This window comes from Gracilinanus agilis, chromosome 1 (genome assembly GCF_016433145.1).
Source record: "Gracilinanus agilis isolate LMUSP501 chromosome 1, AgileGrace, whole genome shotgun sequence".
NCBI classification, from domain to species: domain Eukaryota; kingdom Metazoa; phylum Chordata; class Mammalia; order Didelphimorphia; family Didelphidae; genus Gracilinanus; species Gracilinanus agilis.
Window position 1 is genome coordinate 182987281 of NC_058130.1, and position 22918 is coordinate 183010198.

At 35.6% G+C, this 22918-nt stretch overlaps 1 protein-coding gene across 1 annotated transcript in view; it reads left to right on the forward strand.

Moving 5' to 3' along the window:
* CPPED1 (calcineurin like phosphoesterase domain containing 1) overlaps positions 1-22918 on the forward strand; it is a 151832-nt gene that overhangs the window by 105817 nt on the left and 23097 nt on the right. The window contains exon 3 of the mRNA XM_044678402.1: positions 3606-4028. Coding sequence (XP_044534337.1) covers positions 3606-4028 — 423 coding nt within the window. The remainder of the gene's footprint in view (positions 1-3605; positions 4029-22918) is intronic.

Below are 22918 nucleotides of genomic sequence, written 5' to 3' on the forward strand. Positions count from 1 at the left end.
GTACAATCGAATGTAATGGACTTCTGTACTAGCAGCAATGTGGAAAAGTGTGCTACCCACATTTAGAGGAAGAACTACAGGTGTGGAAACAGAAGGAAAACAACTGCTTGAACACATGGATTGATGCAGTCATGATTTGGAATGTAGACTCTAAACGACTACCCTAGTATCAATAATATGGAAATAGGTCTTGATGAAGAAACCAGTGGAAATGCACATTGGCTACGGGGCCTTTGGGGAGAGGGACCTGGGGAGAGTAAGAACATGAATCATGGAACCATGGAAAATTTTTTCTTAAAAAATAATAATAAAAAATAAATGTCACAGTGGACCATTTTCCCTCAAAAAAAAAAAAAAAAAAGAAAAGAAAAAGCTATCGAAATCTTGTACCATGTAAGTCTAGAACACACAATATTCCTCTTGCACTCTGTAATATGGTGATCAGTACTGAAATTCACATTTTAGGGAAAGGATACTGACAAAGTAAAGCTCTTCAACAAGGATGACCAGTAGAGTGAAAGAAATTCAGACTGATATGTAAAGAGCAGTTGTTAAGAAATGAAAAGTTTAATTTAGAGTAGCAGTTCTGAAAGTATAATCCCCGGGGTCCATGAGATCAAACCTATGTTCCTTATAATCCAAATTGTTATTTGCCTACTAAAATACTTCTTCCTTTTTCCAACTTTATAACCAAGTAAGGCAAGATTTTCTTCATATGTCAGTCAAAAAACATTAAATGCAGAAGCAGATATAAGAAACTAGCTCATCTTCTATTCAACCAGATATTAAAAAGATTTTCAAAATTATGTAAAAGAATGCTACTCTTCTCACTGATTTTTTTATTCAGAAAACAGTTGTTTTTCATAAATGAGGTTATATATGAATGTTATTGATTTGTTATTGTTTTTAGTGGTTTAATATTTTTAAAAAAAATTTTCAGTTAACAACTCAGGCAGTAAATATAAATAGATAAACCAAAGTTTTTGTTTAAGAGTTTAAAGGGGTCCTGAGACCAAAAAAATTGTAAACTGCTAATCTAGAGACTTTGGCGGGGGGGAAGAGGCTTAATAGCTGTCTTCATGTATTTGAAGGACTGTCTCAAAGATAAGGATTGCATTTGTTCTATTTGGTATTAGAAGACAGACCTAGGAGCAAAGAATGGAAGTTATAAAGAGGTAGAATTCAGGTTGGTGGGAAATAAACTCACCAACAATCAGAACTGTCTAATAGTGAAATGAGCTGCCCAAGGACCCAGTGGTTTTGTTGTTGTTGTTTTTTTCATAGGTCTTTAAATAGGAGCTGGGTGATCACTTGTCAGAGGTGTAGAGGCTATTCCCATTAAGATAAGGGTTGGACTGGAGACCTCTTCTAGCTCTAAGTTTTCTGTAATTCTCTGAAGTGGTGATATATTTATGATTTATTACAGCTAAGACTAAGCTATTGACAGATCTGTAGGTCAATATAAAAGGCAAGCCTAGAAATGAAAAAAATGTTACATATCTAATGAAATGAAGAAAATTTTCATCCTTAATGCTTCCTTTATTGAGAGAGTTTCTTCTGATACCTAAACTATACCTAAGAAAATGCACTTCTGGAAACCACATGAAAACATGTGGAAAACTTCAAGGAAGCCATGAGTTACTGTACTGAAGCTTCCATAAGGACTTAATTTACTTATTGGAAAAAGTTTATAACAGGATAATCAGCCGCATAATATTATGTCCCATAATTGTGCCAATTACACAGTTTCTATTCATTTAGAATTTATCTCTTAAGAAAATTTCAGATAAGTATAGGCTTTTGATCTTTTACAAACTCAGATAAGAAACAAACTAGCTATAATGAATAGAAAATCCAAATTGACTTTAGAACAAGGGAGACCCAAGTCACTAGAGATTTCTATCATTTCTATGGAAATAAAAGAAGAAAGGGGTTTTAGTTTAAGCGAATGGATCATCTCCATATCCACAAACATTTCACTGAGGAAAAAAAACAATAGCAGAGTGAATTACATAATAAAAATACTTGTTGTTATGAGGGGTAAAGGATCACTAGGGGCCTTGATCCGGTAACAAGTGTCCAGCAGGAGGTTCGAGTTGGTTGTTGTGAAAGAATGAGCAAACTCAGCTGGGAATGAACTTGCTTTAAGTTCAAATCCATACCCTAAGGCTGAGTGCCCAGGGAACCTCACGGATGGCTGCTAGACTCCTTTAAGATGTCAGGCAGCCGGCCCGTCCCTGCTGAGGAAACTGTCTCCAATTAGATAATGGCAGACCAGCAGAAAGTAGATGTTAGAGCTTCCTGCCCACAGTAATGGTGTTTAGTTCAACCTTAAAAGTTCAGAATTCTCTCCTTGTTGCTTGTCCTCCTAAACCTTTGGTGGAAAGAAATAACCACAGGATTCTCTGGTTGAAGGCTATGGGATTTATTGGTAACTGGGGAAGGAACAAGACAAGGTAAGAAGGTTTGGTTTTGACTAAACTGGTAATATGGTTTGGCTGGCTGAAGCTGGCAAAGGTCCTAAGAAGGTCTTGGCTGCCTGAGGGCTGACAACCCTCAGTCAGAGCTAAGAGGTCTCTAGTCAAGAAATTGATCAGATCTACTGGCTAATTTAGTTGATGTTGATAATACATATTGCTAAGTTGGTGTGAAGATTGGTCCTAAAATCTAAGCTATCCTAATTTCCTACCCACATTCTCCTCCCTTAACCCGGGGTCCCAGGGAAAGGGAGGGGGTAGTTGAGTGATCAGGATGAAGTCAGGGGAAAACAGAACCCAGGCTTGGGTTTCCAGGGACTTTTATACTCTCAGTTCAACTGCCAGTTGGCACCTGGCACATGGCGCATGCCACCGTCAACATTCCATCCAGGGCAACGGACAGGATTGCCTAAGTCAAACATGGCAATGCTAAAACCTGCATTACATTGTAAAGCTAACATAAAACCCCTAACTAAATAAGCAAATTTATATAAGGTGACCCTGAAACTTGAAAACCAAGACTTAGCCAAGAATAAATTGGCATGAGATAAATACCATTTCAGCAAAGAGAAAGAGTAATGTTAGAAAATTACTGGAAGGAAATGACCAAAAAAAATTACTGACCTCAAAAGATAGAAACTAACACTACTTTTTCACTGCCAAGATAAACAGAAGGGTGTCCTTAGAAAACTGAAAGGGAGAGTATAAGGTTCAGAATCACTTCCTGAACCACATTCTCTTCTTCCTACCAATGTCTAAATTGTTTTAGAATTAAATGAATCCTTGAGAATGTTAGTAATCAATTCCTGTGGATATTAAAGAAAGGAAAATCAACCAGGTCACCAAGTTTCTAGCCCCTCTAGATATAGTATTATTAATTCCTTAATAATTAGACTGATATAACCTTTAGCATTTATTAAGCACCTACTATTTGCCAGCCACCGTGCAATGTGCTGATAATCTCACATTATTAACAGTCTAATAATTTCCTATTTTAAATACATATAGTATGCTTTAGAATAAATGGTTCCCCACCCCCTGCATATATGGGCTTTTTCTAATACCTTAAAGTTAATAAAATTAAAAACTTTTCAAGCTTTTAATGACTGTTAACTATTATTCTTCTAGGAACTCAATGGCGGTCAAATCAAATAAAAGATTTAAAGGAAATTCTTAAAGACATCGACAAAGAAATCCCATTGGTATTTGTCAGTGGAAACCATGATCTTGGTAATGTTCCTACATCAGAAACTATAGCTGAATATTGCCAGACTTGGGGAGATGATTATTTCAGCTTTTGGGTTGGAGGAGTATTATTTCTTGTCCTGAATTCACAGTTATTTGCCGATTCCTCTAAATGCTCCAACTTGAAACAAGCCCAAGACCAATGGCTTGACATTCAGCTAGCTATAGCAAAACAAAAGATGTGCAAGCATGCCATTGTATTTCAGCACATCCCTCTTTTCCTCAAAAATGTCAGTGAAGAAGATGATTACTTCAACCTAAGTAAACCAGTACGTCAGGAATTAGTGGACAAGTTCACCAAGGCAGGTATGTTATTTTTTGTATTTATCTTTTTCTTTATTTTCTTCATTTTATCTTATGAAAGTTATCGCTACCTTTTGAAGAAATTAAGTGGCCTAGAGTTTTGAGGTAGTGAAGTATACATCATAGATATCCATTTTCAAAAAATAATGTAAGGAGAGGAAGTATGATATCTAGAGGGATAGAAACGGGTTGTTTCAAAGGAAAAATGCTGTCATATAAAGAACACTGGGCTTGGAGTCCAAATATCCAGCTTTCAGTTATGATTGCCACTTACAAACTTTGTGACTTTGGGCAATCCCTTTCCCTTTCTAGACCTCAGTTTCCTTTTACTAAAAATAAAGGGAGTATGCTAGAAGATCTCTAAGAGCTTTCTGGTTCTTCATAGGTCTTCCAGTTCTCTTATATGCTAGTGGTAAGGCAAAGCCTGAAGGGGAGGAATACAAAGACTCATAGGACAGTCACTAACTTGGTTTCATGCTCTGACAAAGTAGCTGTGATGGCTTTTGACATCTGAACAAAGAATAAGTATGATGGAAGAATATATTTTCCCATGTGCATAGGTTGCATACATTTATATAAGTAGATTACCTGAATAGATGAAAGTTAAAAATAAAACTTCTTTTTATTATCTAAAAAACATTGAGTATGATATTAATGGTAAAGTTTAAAGAAGGTATTTAATACTTTTGCTTTAGTGAGGTGGACAAAATTTTCCCCAGAATTTTATAATTAATAATTCACTTGACCTGAATTCTAACCTTGTGAAAATGTGTTTAGACATGTTGCGCTATATTTTTGTCCCAGTTACAACTGAGTCTTTATTTGGTAGGAAATAGTGGGTTATACTTAATGGGCTAGCATTTCAAAGGAATTAAGTATAATAAAGCAAACAGATTTCAGTTTCAGAACATTGTTCTAAATATTGAGTCAGTAATTATTACTTTAAAAGCCCTGAATAACCTTGACAGACCTCTTCTAATCTTTGTTTATTAAGTAGGGTGGCATTTACTCATAAAGAGCAAACTGTACTTCTCTATTTAGGGAGATGTTCACATAAAGCAAGCATCATAGGAGACATTTTTCAGCTGTAGCATGGTGATGTAGTTGGGCAACTTCCATTAAGGTCTTTGAATTTTGCTCCATGCTTGAGGTAGTGCAGAACACCATTTCAGTGACAAGTAAATTAAGTGTCAAGGTGACATCAAAGCCTCTTTGTTTCGTTTTCATAGAGACCGTTTTGCAGTAGGGAATAATGTCAGGGAGAACATTTAATTCCTCTGAAATTATTTCTTTCATATCAAATGTTAAACCATGTAAATGCCATCAGTGTGACTGGTATTTGTTAATGCAGTATTTACTTCTGTTCCTTATTCTTTGTTGTTGTGAAGCTGCCTTCTGATCAGAATACACAACCAAACTCCACTGTATATCTAAATACTCTTTGTAAGAATAAGCCTAATACTTCATGTCCACTTTTGTGTGCATGATGAATTTTTAGTTACCCCGAGATTTCACTTTGAAGAAATTAGAACCAGAGGACATCTTTCTAATAGGTTCCACATTAATCTATGATTCTGACTTCGTTAGTTCAAATGACTCCCTTTTTAATGATTTTCTAATAAAAAAATGCAGTCATGGAAAAAGAGTCTTAGGGGATTTGACTTTGACACAATGATGTCAATAAGTGAATTGTTTTGGTTTAGAAGTATAATTAAGTAGTTATGATGGTACATGTAAGCATCTATGAGTAAATAGTTCAAAAATGTCTTAGTTAATAACAGATTAATTTGAACCCATTTAGGAATGTCAGAGGTTCAAGTGATATTTTCTGAAAATTCATTCACTTAAAGACCATGATAAAAATTGTAGGTGATGATGGCAAATTGTATTTAATATTGCCTTGGGCCTTTTCTTTTTCTTTTTTTTTCCCCTAATACTAATTCAGTCTCATTTTTCTAGTTGTGCTGAAATGCTAGTACTCAAAAATATGTCAAAAGCTCATCAGGATATTAGGATAGCTTTTAATTATGATAATTGTGTTGTGATAAAACATCCTTTTAAAGAACAAATCCCTCCCCAAACGACCATGGAGGCCAAGCCCAGATCCTTTATAGCTGTCTTAATGAATAATTCTGAATCATTGTGTGGGATGAATAAATGATTTAATAAGGAATACCAATAATCTTCTCACATTGTTGTATTAATTTTTTTAATGAGTGGAGGCCTATGAAGAGAAGGAGGAAAAAGCATACAATAGGGCGCCTGAAGAATGTGGAGATGAGTTCTCTTAATCAAAAGTATGAGTTCTTCCTGTCTACAGGTTTCCTTAGTAACAGATGCATTTGGTTCCTACATTTTAGTCTCATGAAAAACCTCCTTTGTATGTGTACAAGATGTTGTCAGTAGATAGTATAAATAAACAGTCATCATGGCAGGACACATATACTGATAGGAAATTGCACCAGTTACATTGTAGCCTTTTTGCTTTGCTCAGGAACAATCAATTTCACCAAATCCACAGTTATGAAAATTAATTTCCCTATCGTTCTCTTGATACCTGTTTTATGTTCTGAAAAACAGACTGTAGTTACTGAAGGCCCACTTTATACCTCTTATATTTGCTTCAGCCATTGTCTTTTTTCAGCATGAAGTTAATGTCCTGAGCAATTAATATGTATGCCAATTTTTAAGAAACTTAATCTGAATCACTTCTGGGTTAAGATGGTAGCAGAGTAGACGCAGGGCTACTTTCTCTCCTTATCAATGAATATAGAATACATCCAGAGGACAAGAAATCAAAATCCAGATGAAAGAAGGGACCCCACAATAGGGCGCAGTATTGAAGGTACGTGGGATTTGGGCACTTCCACACTATAAGGGGGGAGGGGACAGTACCAGAGTCAGAGGCTGCTCTCCAGAGTTAGAGCGAGCGGAGGCACAAAATCTAGCCCCTAGGCAGCTAGCTGGCAGTACCAGGAGTTTGTCTCTGAGAGCAGCAAGACCCGAGATCCCAGGTGGCTGGAAAACTCAGACCTTGGACACGGGAGTGGGGCTGAGAAAGGCAGCAGCAGCGCCCAACACACTCAGATTCAGGGTAAAATCTCAGGTGGAGGAGCAAGCATGGGCCAAGTTCCAGGCTCTGGGCAGCCGGCTAGGACCACGGGGGCTTGACCCTGAAAACAGCTAGACCAGAGACCTCAGGAGGGTCCCCAGAGAAGCCAAGAGACTCACAAAATAGCCTCAGGCAAAAAACTGCTCCCTAACTCCATACAAAGAGAATCAAATTGCCTTACTCAGCCTTCTGGCAGATAAAACATAATGATGCCAATTGAGGCCAATCAAGAAATAAACAAGAAGACCAAAAAAAAAGCTCAAACACTTGATAACTTCTGCACAGAAAAAACCCAGAAAACAGAGGAGGACAAACAATTAAAGACACCCAAACCTTCCCCAAAAAATGAAACTGGGTCACAAGATTTTAAAGAGTTCAAATCTGAGACTATGAGAAATATGGAAGAGATCTGGCAAGAAAATAACAGTTTAAAAGGCAGAATTTCATAATTGGAAAGTGAGGTTCAGAAATCAAATGAATTAATGAGCAAACTAAAGACCAGAAATGACCAGCTGGAAGCCTTGAAGAACCAGATAGACCAGATCGAAAAGGAAAACCAGTCCTAAAGGCTCTAAAGGCTAGAATTGGGCAATTAGAAGCCAATTATCTCTCAAGACAGCAAGATTAAATAAAGCAAAGTCAAAAGACTAATATAATCAAGGGAAAAATGAAATACCTCACTCAGAAGTTGACAGATCCAGAAAACAGATCTAGAAGAGACAATTCGAGAATCAGTGGTCTTCCTGAAAAACCAGAAATGAATAGAAATTTGGACTCAATACTAAAAGAAATTATTTACCAAAACTGCCCTGAAGTTCTACAAGAGGGCAATATAGACACTGAAAGGATCCATAGATCACCCTCTACACTAGACCCTGAAAAGACAACCCCCAGAAATGTAATAGCCAAATTTAAGAGCTTCCAAGTAAAAGAAAAAAATATTACAAGAAGCCAGAAAGAGACAATTCAGATATCAAGGGGCACCAATCAGGATCACACAGGATCTGTCAGCCTCCACACTAAAAGACCTCAAGGCTTGGAATATGATATTCAGAAAGGCAAGAGAACTGGGTCTACAACCAAGGATCACCTATCCATCAAAACTGACTATATACTTCTAAGGGAAAGTATGGGCATTCAACAAGATAGAAGATTTCCAAGTATTTGCACAGAAAAGACCAGGTCTAAATGGAAAGTTCGATATCCAACCACAAGAACCAAAAGAAACATGAAAAGGTAAATAAGAAACAGAGGGGAAAGAAAGAAAATTCTTATTATTAAATTTACCCCTTTAAGGGCCTTAAAAAGATCAAATTATTTGTATTCCTATATGGAGAAATATTATATGTAATTTTCAAAATCTGTATTCACTATTATAGTAATTAGAAGAGTTATTCATAGGAAGAGGTTGGAGCACTAAATGCTTTAAGATGAGATGGGGTGGGGGAAAAGGGGAGGGCGAATAGTAGATGGCATCAAGAGAAACTTGAATGAATAAGAAAAATAGGATATTCTACACCATACAAAGAGAGCATGGGAAGGGGAGGGATGAATACTATTATAAAAAGGAGAGGAAGAGAGCATTAAGAGGTAATATTTAAACCTTACTCTCAGCAGAATTAACCCTGAGAGGGAAGAGTAGCTATATCCATTGGGATATAGAATTCTATCTCACCTACTGTGAAAGTCTGAAGGGATCAACCAATGGTAGCAGGGGAATGGGGAGGTCAAAAAAGGGAGGGGAGGAGAGGATGGAGGGAATTAGGCTTTAAAAAATAAAAAGAGGGGAATAATAAGGGAGGGGGTGGAAAGGGAAGTAAATCAAGGGAGGGGACAAGGGTTACTGGCTTAAAGCAAACCACTGGTTTAAAAGGAAATAGCGTAAGAAGGAGCGGTAGAACTAGGAGAGGATACCAAAATGTTGGGGAATACACAACTGATAATTATAACTCTGAATGTAAATGGGATGAACTCGCCCATAAAATGGAAGCAAATAGCAGAGTGGATTAGAAACCAAAAGCCTATCATATGTTGTCTACAGGAAACACATATGAGGCAGGTGGACATACACAGGTTTAAGGTAAAGGGCTAGAGCAAAATCTTTTGGGCTTCAAATGAGAAAAAGAAGGCAGGAGTGGTGATCATGATTTCTGACAAAGCCAAAGTAAAAATAAATATGATTTAAAAAGACAGGGAAGGTTATTACGTCCTGATAAAAGGCAGTATAGACAATGAGGAAATAACAGTGCTCAATATGTATGCACCAAATGGCTTTGCATCCAAATTCGTAAGGGAGAAACTGGCAGAGCTCAAGAAGGAAATATATAATAAAACCATATTAGTGTGAGATCAAACCAAAAAATAAATTAGAAAGAGATAAGAGAGATGAATGAAGTCCTAGAAAAATTGGATTTAATAGATATGTGGAGAAAAATAAATAGGGACAAAAAGGAATACACCTTCTTTTCAGCTGCACATGGTACATTCACAAAGATTGACCATGTAAAGGGCATAGAAATATTGCAAACAAATGCAAAAGAGCAGAAATAATAACAGAAATAATAACCTTCTCAGATCATGATGCAATAAAAATAATAATTAGTAAGGGCACCTGGACAGGCAAATCAAAAACTAATTGGAAATTGAATAATATGATTCTCTAAAACCATTTAGTCAAAGAAGAAATCATAGAAACAATGAACAATTTCATTGAAGAGAATGACAATGATGAGACACCCTACCAAATTCTGTGGGATGCAGCCAAGGCAGTACTCAGAGAGAAATTTATATCCTTAAGTGCATATATTGACAAATTAGGGAGGGCAGAGATTAATGAATTTGGCATGCAACTTAAAAAACTAGAAAGCGAGCAATTTAAAAATCCCCAGATGAAAACTAAATTAGAAATACTAAAAATCAAGGGAGAAATTAATAAAATCAAAAGTAAAAGAACTATTGAATTAATAAATAAGATTAGAAGCTGGTATTTTGAAAAAAACAGATAAAATAGACAAAGTACTGGTCAATCTAATAAAAACAAGGAAAGAAGAAAACCAAATTGACAGTATCAAAGATGAGAAGGGAGACCTCACCTCTAATGAAGGGGAAATTAAGGCAATCATTAAAAATTATTTGGCCCAATTATATGGCAATAAATTTAGCAATCTAGGTGAGATGGATGAATATTGACTAAAACGGTAAATTGCTTAGATTAACAGTAGAAGAAATAGAATACTAAAATAATCCCATATCAGAAAGAGAAATTGAACAAGCCATCAAAGAACTCCCTAAGAAAGAATCCCCAGGACCAGATGGATTCACAAGTGAATTCTATCAAACCTTTAAAGAACAACTAATTCCAATATTATACAAACTATTTGACATAACAAGTAAAGAAGGAGTTCTTCCAAACTCATTTTATGACACAAATATGGTACTGATCCCAAAGCCAGTTAGATCAAAAAGAGAAAGAAAACTACAGACCAATTTCCTTAGTGAACATAGATGCAAAAATCTTAAACAGAATACTAGCAAAGAGACTCCAGTAAGTGATCACGAGGATTATTCATTATGATCAGGTGGGATTTATACCCAGAATGCAAGGCTGGTTCAACATCAGGAAAACCATCCACATAATTGACCATATCAACAAGCAAACCAACAAAAACTACATGATTATCTCAATAGATGCTGAAAAAGCCTTTGACAAAATACAATATCCATTCCTATTGAAAACACTAGAAAGTATAGGAATAGAAGGACCTTTCCTAAAAATAATGAACAGTATATATCTAAAACCATCAACAAGCATCATATGCAATGGGGATAAATTAGAAGCCTTCCCAATAAGATCAGGAGTGAAACAAGGATGCCCACTATCACCTCTTATTATTTAACATTTTACTAGAAACACTAGCAGTAGCAATTAGAGAAGACAAAGAAATTGAAGGTATTAAAATAGGCAATGAGGTTTGCAGATGATATGATAGTCTACTTAAAAATCCTAGAAAATCAGTAAAAAAGCTAATAGAAGGGCAGCTGGGTAGCTCAGTTGATTTAGAGTCAGGCCTAGAGACGGGAGGTCCTAGGTTCAAATCGGGCCTCAGACACTTCCCAGCTGTGTGACCCTGGGCAAGTCACTTGATCCCCATTGCCCATCCTTACCACTTTTCCACCTAAGAGCCAATACACAGAAGTTAAGGATTAAAAAAAATAAAATAAAAATAAAAAGCTAATAGAAATAATCAACTTTAACAAAGTTGCAGGATACAAAATAAATGCACATAAATCATCAGCATTTCTATGTATCTCCAACACATCACAGCAGCAAGAGGTAGAAAGAGAAACACCATTTAAAATCACCCTAGACAATATAAAATAATTAGGAATCTATCTACCAAAACAAACACAGGAATTATACAAACAGAACTACAAAACACTTTCCAAACAATTAAAACTAGATCTAAACAATTGGAAAATCATTGATTGCTCATGGGTAGGATGAGCTAACATAATAAAATGACCATTCTACCCAAATCATTTTACTTATTTAGTGCCATAGCTATCAAACTACCAAAAAACTTCTTTACTGACTTAGAAAAAACTATAACAAACTTCATTTGGAAGAACAAAAGATCAAGAATATCAAGGGAAATAATGGAAAAAAATGTAAAGGAAGGTGGCCTAGCAGTACCAGATATTAAACTATACTATAAAGCCACAGTCATCAAAACGATATGGTACTGGCTAAGAGACAGAAGGGAGGATCAGTGGAATAGACTTGGGGTAAGTGACATCAGCAAGACAGTGTATGATAAACCCAAAGAGCCCAACTTTGGGGACAAAAATCCACTATTTGACAAAAACTGTTGGGAAAATTGGAAAACAATATGGGAGAGATTATGTTTAGATCAACATCTCACACCCAACACCAAGATAAATTCAGAATGGATGAATGACTTGAATATAAAGAAGGAAACTATAAGAAAATTAGCTGAACATAGAATAGTATACCTCTCAGATTTATGGGAAAGGGAAGATTTTAAAACCAAGCAAGAGTTAGAAAAAATTACAAAATGTAAAATAATTTTGATTACAAAACAATGCAACTAAAATCAGAAGGGAAACAACAAACTGGGAAAAAAAATCTGTATAACAAGAAACTCTAACAAAGGTCTAATTACTCAAATAAACAAGGAGCTAAATCAATTGTATAAAAAAATCAAGCCATTCCCCAATTGATAAATGGGCAAGGGACATGAATAGGCAATTTTCCGATAAAGAAATCAAAACTATCAATAAGCACATGAAAAGTGTTCTAAATCTCTAATAATTAGAGAAATGCAAATCAAAACAACTCTGAGGTATCACCTCACACCTAGCAGGTTGACTAACATGATAGAAAGGGGGAGTAATGTATGTTGGAGGGGATGTGGCAAAATTGGGACATTAATGCATTGCTGGTGGAGTTGTGAACTGATCCAACCATTCTGGATGCAATTTGGAACTATGACCAAAGAGTACTGCCTGCCCTTTGATCCAGCCATAGCATTGCTGGGTTTGTACCCCAAAGAGATCATAGATAAACAGACTTGTACAAAAATATTTATAGCCACGCTTTTTGTGGTGGCAAAAAACTGGAAAATGAGGATATACCCTTCAATTGGGGAATGGCTGAACAAATTGTGGTATATGCTGGTGATGGAATACTATTGTTCTTAAAGGAATAAATAAACTGGAGGAATTCCATGTAAACTGGAAAGACCTCTAGGAATTGATGCAGAGTGAAAGGGGCAGAACCAGAAGAACATTGTATACCAGAGACTGATACACTGTGGTAAAATCGAATGTAATGGAGTTCTGTACTAGCAGCAATGCAATGACCCAGGACAATTCTGAGGGATTTATGGAAAAGAACTCTACCCACATTCAGAGGAAGAACTTCAGGAGTGGAAACACAGAAGAAAAACAACCGCTTGAACACATGGGTTGATGTGGGTATGGTTGGGGTTGTAGACAGACACTAAACGACTACACCAATGCAACTATCAATAATATGTAAATAAGTCTTGATTGATCACACATGTTAAAACCAGTGGAAATGCGAGTTGGATATGTGGGGGGGGGAGTTAAAGGGTGGGGGTGAAGGGGAAAGTAAAAACAAGAATCATGTAACCATGGAAAATGTTTCTAAAGAAATAAAATGTTAAAGAAAATTTTTTAAAAAGATACTTAATCTGAAAAAAAATTTTATTTTAACTTTTCAGTGAACATGTTTCCCCTGTTGTCCTTTGTATCTTTTTCTGTTCTTGGCATAAATAATTAGAACCATGTTTTAAAATGCCCAAGACAAATTTAGTAATTATTTAAACCCCCGATAAGTTGATCTTTCCTGCTAAAAGTTAATAATGCATTTTGTAGAATTCATAATTTTTTTTCTCCCAGCACGTTTGCTTTCTTTTCTAAAACAGAAGTGGAAGGTGATACAAGGGATAATGTTATGGCTTTACAGTAATGGCTTTAGAATCATCAAAATTTAGAAAACACAATGTGTAGTTTTTAGAGTCCCAAAAGTTAATGTCTTCATAGTCATCCTAAGTCATAAAAGATTGACCCAGATCTGGTCACTAGCATAGACTGGGGAAATAAAGATCCTTTGCTGACCTTCAAATGGAAAACTCTCATTACTGACAAATGTATCCCATGTCAAGTCCCCCAAATCTTATAAAATCATGCATAGTTCTGTACCAATTAATAAGGATGTTCTGGTGCTACCATTATCACAGTTAACTGAGTATTTCAGAGGAAAATCCCCCCCACTTCAAAACATTCTTTGTAGCTTGTGAAAACACCAGTATCCAGTAGCATTGTCATATCCTACATGAGTTGTATAGAAAGCCTTTTTTAGCTAGATCTACTTATTATTCATATTCTATCTCTGAAAGAAGAATTCCTCTGGGATTCATTCATATATACGACTCTATACTTATTTTTTTAACCTATACAACTTTGATCAATTTATTTGCAAAGCAGTTTATATTCAAACTTTTTATACTATATTCCCCTACATGATGTTCACTTTTAAGTTTCTCACCTCAAAGCCATGAAGCAGAGTTAGTGACTATATGTTATTGCCCTTAATTTCAAATGCATTCCTCAAGAAAATATTTCAATGGTTTTATCAGTCTTAAAATTAAAAATCAGGAAAAGAATAACAAAGTCATTTTATTAACATTTTCACAACACCAAGGTTCTAGGAGTAAATCCACTTCGGTAATTTTAGCCTCTTGATTTTGTTTTCCAAGTTTAGATCTCATTTTGATGTGGTTAGCTACATTTTTATGTTTCAATCAATTCTGTGTAAACATCATGTTTTAGTCATTTGATGTCTGTATTTCATTCACTATAAACCTAGATAAAAGACCAACTGCAGAAGCTACATCTGGTGTGAAGTGATGAATTGCATTTCTCACATTGGAGGTATCCTTAACAGTTGGGCTAATTAAAGTTAAAATCATGTCCTTATGATAAATATTTATAAATTGAGAATCTGGTGCTTGTAAATGTGTACTGTTATGTTTTTAAGTTAAACAGATAACTCTTTCATGGAAAATAAATCATTTTCTTTATTATTTTGGTGTTTCCTTCCCACCTGCCCCTTTCCAGTGTTTTTTCGAAGTGACATTTTTGTTTCAATTGTTGCAAATAGCAAAGGACATGAAAGCACTGGCCACCCCTACCAAGTGCAAGACTTAGGGAAATTAGAATACAGGAGTTACTGCTTTTAGTTCATGTTAATAAGAATCAGTATAATTTTACAATTAGTAGTTGTGTTCAGTGCTAAGAACTCTAGTTTCTATAATTTGATTAAACATTTTCATATGCTAGATAGAACTTTTTTTCACTTATTAGAAATTAGATGTAGCTATAAGGGGTAGTTTTTTCTTTGCTATGAAAATAAAATTGATATCCTAATTTATGAGGCAGCTCAGGGCCCTGGAGAGAGCAAGTTTCTGTGTCAAATTGACCTGGGTTCAATTCCTGCCCCTCACACATGTTGGCTCTGTAACTCAGAACAAATCATTTAACCTCTATGTTTCCTAGGAAACTGGCTTTTAAATTGCATCTTTTTATCCTCATTGCCTAACAGAGTGCTTCATACATTCTCTTGAGTACAATGCAAAAAGGGGAAATAAATTGTTTCACAAATGAGCGTGTGTATTGTTTGCACATATTATTCAATACGTATAAAATTATATATACAGAATTACATTCTAGCCCTTTGAATTGACTGAAAATTACCCCAAAAGATTCATTTTTTGGTGAATAGTTTACACTATTGTGTTCACTTTTAATTTCACAGATTAATCATGTATTTATGGTCAAATATCTTATGGCTCTCCAGGTTTAGTAATTCCTCTAGTGTCATGGGAAACACAGTTTTGGGCCACAGTAGTGTAGCCAAAAATGAGTTTTCTCAGAACTATCGTCATAGTTATCAAACAATAAGCTAGCATTTTAGTAAGCACCTACCAGTATTAGTTTGTGCCCCTACTATACAAAACTCTGAGGATACAAAGTTGGTTTAGAAAAGTCCAGTCCTTCAGGAGCTCACAGAATTCTTCTTAGATATTGTCAGGGTCTCATATTATAAATATATGTATTACATTAGAATTCCATTAATAGAATTTTAGAGCTGGAAAGAATGTTACCTCTGAGAGAAGTGACAAGTGAATTATTAGATCAATGAATTTGATTGATATTCAGTCATTCAAGTGTAGGATTCTTTTTTAGTTTGGACAGTTGTTTCAACCTTCCATTTGAGATTGCATATATAAAGTGTACTTTCCCATACATAAATAGTGCTACTGATCTGTCCAGTAGAATGTGTACTTGGAGTGTTTTTCCTGTAGAAATAATAGTGGATTTGTTGTGGTCTACCCCTACTCTGTGACTCTGTTTTCTTTGTAACCAGTTGCATTCATATTAAAGAAAGCTGGCTAGATTTAAGATACCATCTGTGACTGTGGATCAGAATAAAAATTAGCTGGTGCCATCAGTAATTGAATCCATGACCATGTGTTCATTGGCATGACACTGCAATCAACTGGACTCCAAAGTGTGAGTCACAATTTTGGTAGAACAGGATTCCTAGGTAGGTACTCTGGTAAACACTTATTACCTAATCTTAAAACATGTCATGCCTATCATTTTTCAGTAACTGCAAGATTAAACATTCCTACTCTTAAATAATATTAGAGCAAAGTTCTTAGAACAAATTTTTTGTATTATAAGGAATAAGTTCACAACTGGATTTGATGCTAGGCAATTTGACCATGTTTCATATTGTGCTATATCCATGGTACATTGAATTTAGAAAATGGAGTTTATAATATAGCTAGGGTATATTTTGCTTATATCATTACTACATCTCTCCACTAAAGCCTTTCTTAAGTGACTCATCATGGTGGGGAGGCAACCTTGGGTTCCTAAAGGCTGTGCCAGAAAAGCAGAAACTCTGGCTTTCTCCATCAAGTTGGAAGGGCTGCAGGTATGGGCCCAGCCATAAACTGCATCTGTCATAAAAGGACTAACCTAACTGTGTACAGACAAGCATGACTGCAGAAAACTAGCCACTATCATAGCTGGCATTCATATGCATCTCTCATGTAACAGGAACTGTGTTAAATGCAGGACAAATATGAACTCATCTAATCCTCTCAACAACCCCCAAGAGATAGATGTTGTCATCATTTCCATTTCATAATTGAGGAAACTGAGGCAAATAGAGGTTTTTAGTGACTTGCCTAAGGTCACAGAATTAAAAAGTATCTGAGATCATTCCAGGCCCAGGGCTCCCTCTCCAGTGCCTAAGAAATGAATATGAGGCTATGGCAAATCTTGAAAATAATTATTAAGTTAGAGAAAGATTAGAATCCCCATTAATATGGAAAGTAGAAACACTCCCAAAACCATGAATCTTTTGAAGTTTCAAAGTATTGTGTAACATCCTAGATTTTTCTTTACATATAATTTTCTCTCGTTAAACCATATTTGTATATATGTGAATACTTCACTTACTGCATATAGAATTCTTCTGCCCATCTGATAAGATTCTTATTTTCATAGATATGCATAACCATCTGTCATCAATGAATACTCATATAAATTAAATTTCAAAATGAGATAATACATTTACTACTTTTAACTTTTAACTCAGTTCTTATTTTTAAAAGCTCTAACAGCCCATTTTTCTTTATGGCTTTATCTGCAAAGAGCCAACAGCACAAATGTTTTGGTCAGAAACCTTCCTTTGGCACCCATGTACACAATAGCAGCAATGGCATTTCCAGAGTCATTAAAACACTTTTATGAGTGGGCCCACCTGCCTCCTATAAACATCACAATTCAGTGGTTCCATTCCTCTGGACTTCTGAGTAAGTTGGGGAAGCCTCTGCTTGCTTAAGAATAATTATGGAGTGCTCAAAAATATTCATATTTAAACACTATAGTTACATAACTATCATTTCTTTTCACAAAGAACAACTCAGGAACTAAGCATCTTTCTTTGAGATGTACATTACTGGTCAGGAGGGAGACCAAGAAAGAGTATGGATGGGTCGGATGGGTGCAAAGAAAAGCTTTTAATAAATGGAATTGATAGCTATATAATGAAAGTATATCACAGATATATGCCAATTGGATTGCATGTATGGAAGTGTACACCAGAGGAAATGAAAATTGCAATCAAAATTTTTGTTTTTGTTTTTTCTTGTTAACATGATTTTTAGCCATGGGCCTGCATTCCCAGTGACAGCATTGGGTGCCCTCATAACCAGCACCTTTCTGGGGAAGCAGCACACACCCCATGCCTGTGCCATTCACCTCATTTCCAAAATGTTGCATGATTGTTCATCTGTGGTTATAATGATTTCTTTCACTATCTAAGTAGTCCCTATTTATTGGCAAAGATCATATTGTTAGAAAGCAGAAAATATAAACTGATTGCATTTTGTCCACTTTGAGAAAGCTTGTCAATTTGTGCTACGGTCACAGTGGGTCCATAGGTTAGTCTTATTGCATTCTCACCATCTATAACAAGAAGAAAATCAATTTCATGAAAGATGGAAATGATATCAAAGAGACTACTAAATACTGTGATTTGCCAAATACTACAACTGGGAAGGTTGCTACTGAATTGTGGCTTAAAGAGAAGAGAATTGTGTCGAACTTTCCAAGTGGCATGTGAATGCCATCACCCAGTTGGAGCTTCATGAATTAAGATTTAACATGGTTCAGAAGCTGTTGATTACTTGTCATTGGTTACCCCTATGCCATTGTGATATGCCATACCTAGTTGTCCAGGCATGAATTTAGTAAGAAGGAAAGCATCACATTAGTGCCTGATTTCCAAAGAAATTGCTCAAAAACATTTTATCCCTAGCTTGTAAGTCATTTTATGACTACTTTTATAACAAACAATTGTAATTATTTTCTTTACTAGAACTGCATTAATGCTGTTCTTAGAGAACATGCCAAGCTAGGGGGTAAGAAATACAAAATATAGAACGATAGCCACAGATTTTATATTTCTTCTTGAAGCAATTTGAACCAACCTTAATTAATATGCTTTATTTTGTTTCTCATACAGTGCTAAGGTCTGTGTCAGGGATCATGCCTCACAAACTTTTTGCCTTTCATTTTGGGAGAGAAATATGCATATCTCTGAAATAGTATTTCTGTTCCTAAGTTTATTATATATACTGATTGAACCTTTATGGATTTCCCTTCTGGGACAAGAAACTCATTTATACTAAAATATACCTTAATAGTTGCCTTCAGTTTGATAGTTCCAAGAGACTAAGAAAAAGACCTTAAAGGGATATCTGTCACTTTGGGATTTCTTTTCTTCATTATTAAGGAAGACAGTAACTTTTTTTAAAAAAAGAAATCACATCTTGGTAGAGTCAAAGCTCCTCAGTTTAAAAACATTTAGCTCTTCAGAGATAACACCCTCTCCCATCCCCCAAAAAACAAACTCCATCTTTTAACATTTCTAAAAAACATTTCCTTTCTGTGGCCATATAGGCCGCACCTTTCCAAACCTCACTCTAGTATTTTTGGCCCTTAATTCAAATTTCCAGTTTGATACATGAACATTCCATCAGTCAAAACAATTTTTTTAATGAGCCTCTTGTCTTGACAGCTGTGTTTAGTGTAGGATTTGGAATCTGTGTATACCCAGCAATGGAAATCTAGAAGATTGTAGATTTTTTACTATAACTGTAATAGGCTTCAAGCTACACTTATATACAAGCCAGCTATCTTCTTTTAGATATGAAGATAAATTCTGAACTCTAAAAGACATACATAATATATGACAATCAATAAAAGATATTATGATTACATACTCAAGCACTCTTTTTATGACAACTAGAAATAAATACACTGATTTTAGTATAAATAAAATGTGCTTAGATTCTACTTAACCTCCTCCTTTCACATTCACTAACAGGTTTGAAGGACCAAAGCATCAGGGACAAATTAAAAATACAAATAGGTTTCACGTAGCTTGACTTGTAGCATTGGCCTGTAAATTGCAGGAGCATAATTAAGCAGTAAGGCAGGGTAAAGGCATAGATGTTACGGTATAATCACACTCCTGGGGATTTTGATGCATGAGGAGAGCAGGTACTACTGGTTATGCCAGAGTGTAATTATTTCATAAGAATGCTGTCCTTGGAGTTTTCCCTGGAGTTTGAGAATTGGTGGACTCACAAGGAGTGAGAAGATATTTTTTTTAAATGTTTGTAAGTGGAATAAGGTATTTTTGAAGTTTCAAATATTACAAACATGAGCTTTTCATCTCAGTACTAATTATGAATCCAGTGCATTATAGGGTATGTGCTGTATTAATGGTATCTCATAGATGGAACTCTTTTCTTCCCTCATTCCTAAATATTTTTCCAGATTGTACAATTTCCACTTCTAATTAAACTGAAAATAAGTAACTAAATATCTTGTTTGTTTCTGTACCATGAAGAACTTGTGGTTTCCTTTTTTTCTCCCATTCCATGAAATTTAAATTGAGTTTAAATTCAGAAATAAAAATATTATTTCAATAATATTTTTCATATAGAAAAGATTAATATACAAGTTAGTTCTTAGGCAAGAAATTTGTGAAGTTACCAGCACACAAAAAAGAAAATCTCCAAGGTTATAAAGAGCACCAATCAAACATCTGTATTCTGGAATGACCTCAGGTGAAACTTCATTTCAATGACTGCTTGATTCTCTTCTGAAAAAAGAGAAAAATACAAGAAATGAGACCCAAGACAGTGATGCCTTTAGGCAGTCTGAATGTTTAGTGTCACATAGACCAAACATCTGGACAAGTGGCTGAATTCACTAACTATCTGGGTGTTGTGTAGATCCAGCAAAGGATATGAATGTAAGATTTCCTGTAGTATGGTAGTACAGAACAGTGATGGGCAAACTTTTTAAAGAAGAGGCAAAGGAAAGGAAATGCTCATCTGTCAGTCTCTTTCTAAGGCAACTCTTTCAAAGTTTCATTGTTTGTATCCTACTCATTGTATTTGTCAGATTAGGAATAATGTTGCACCCTGATAGAACATTTCAGGGGGGCAGATCTGGCCCACAGACTGTAGTTTGCCCATCACTGGTACAAAAGATGTCAGTCCCCCTCAAAATGATATACTCTGTTCATGTAAACAGGGAAGTTTAATGTGTATTCTCTGTTCTCAGATTTGTGAAAAAGGCAGTGACTCAGTTGTTGAAATTTCATCAAATGTTGTTCAGTAGTCTAGGTTTTGACCAATATACTTCATAACCCAAGAAATTTTCATTTTAGTACTATTGAAACACAGGTACTGTGTTCCCCTCACCTGAGAATTGGAATATAAATAACCCATTGTAGAGCTAACATTTTCTCCTAGGATTTGATCTCTTCTTTTGAAGTGTTTTTGGCCCTTTGGGAAATTGGGTTAACTCTTTCAGGGCAGTAGGAAATTTAAGTTACTCCATTATACTTTGGGGGCATTAAAAGACCTAAAGTAGTTCCAAAGTATTTGACTTTCTGGGTCTAAATGATTTTGTGAAAATATTGCTTCATAATTCAAAGAACAATGATTTTGCTGACACATAACATGGCTCTGCTACCACAGATAGGCCCCCTTCAAAAGTTAATGTGGGGACAGCTGGGTAGCTCAGAGGATAGTGTGCCAGGCCTAAAGTCAGTAGGACCTGGGTTCAAATCTGGCCTCACACATTTCCTAGCTCTGCGACTCTGGACAAGTCACTAAGCCCCAATTACCTACGCCTTACCACTCTTCTGCCTTAGAATCAATACTTAGTATCAATGCTAAGACAGAAGGTAAAGTTTTAAAGAAAAAGTTAATGTGGCCAAAAAGATTCATAATATTGGTACCAACCTGCTCGACCCTCACAGAACTCAAACTGATCCTAGGAGGAGGCATACTTTCCAACAATTGACCTGCATGTCTAACCTTTCCATTGTAGTAGGATCTGTCAGGGCTTGTATCATCATAGCCATTGAAAATTCTGGGTTTACTTCAATGATTTGGTGAGCCATAAGAGTAGCACCTCAGTGGGGGATTTAAAATAGACATAAAGTTCTAGATTTCATGCATTTGGAATTTGGTTTTTGATATTGCAGACTGCAGCTGTCATCCACTTAAAATTTTTTAAACATTTGTTGTCTCATATGTTAATGGAAAAGAGGAAAATGTGCAAGGAGAGGGAAAGTTATTCATAAATTCTGGACTTAGCTGAGTTAATTCCATGTTGTCTTAAATGACTCATACTTCCTTTTGCTCTCCTAAGATCTATGAGGAATCAAAGGGCAGAGATTTTTCTTGTAAATTACCTTTGCTTGTGAGACATCCTTTTCTTCCTAGTAAAGTAAATAACAGCATTCTAGCAACTCAACCCTACTCAAACCCCAGTGTCCTCTGACAGATCTATTTTAATAGATTCTGCATCAGTTCCAGGTACTTGATTAAAGATTTCTATGGAGGAATACCAAACAAGCCACTTCAATTCTGGAGCTTTGATGTGGATGAAGTGCCAGAGAGCACAGTTCCTTCTGTACTTCGCTTTTTCACTATTTATCAAGGCTATATTTCTTCTCCTTTGAACACCAGTGGACAAAGCATATTGTTGTTCCCCAGCTTTTGATTGTCCTTGGAGTGATTGCTGAGTATTCGGAAGTTTCCATTGACATGTCATTTTCTCCTACTATTTTTTGACTTCTTGATGTTATACACCATCCTTAGATTCCTGCTTTAAAGTAAAATTGATTTGGAGATCAGTTTCCTCATTGAGCTTGGGTCATACCACAGTGTCGTTCACTGGAGAAACAACGTAGGTCCTAGGTGACTACACCACCATAATCACTACTTATTACTTCATATGCATCACTTCAAAAATTAGGCCAATGAAAAATTCAGGCAAACTAGAGGTTTAACATCACTTAAGTAAAACTTAAATTAAAAATTTTTTTAAATTAAAATTAAAAAATAAGGCCCTGGTCAGAATCATTCCACTATCACTGAGACACTGCCACAGAGAAAGATAGGTGGGGTGATAGTATTATTAAGAAAATGGTAGGTATTTAATTTTTTTTTTTAAACCTTTACCTTATATCTTAGAAGGTATTGTACTAGTTTCCAAGGCAGAAGAGTGATAAGGGCGAGGCAATGGGAGTTAAGTGACTTGCCCAGGATCACCCAGCTAGGAAATG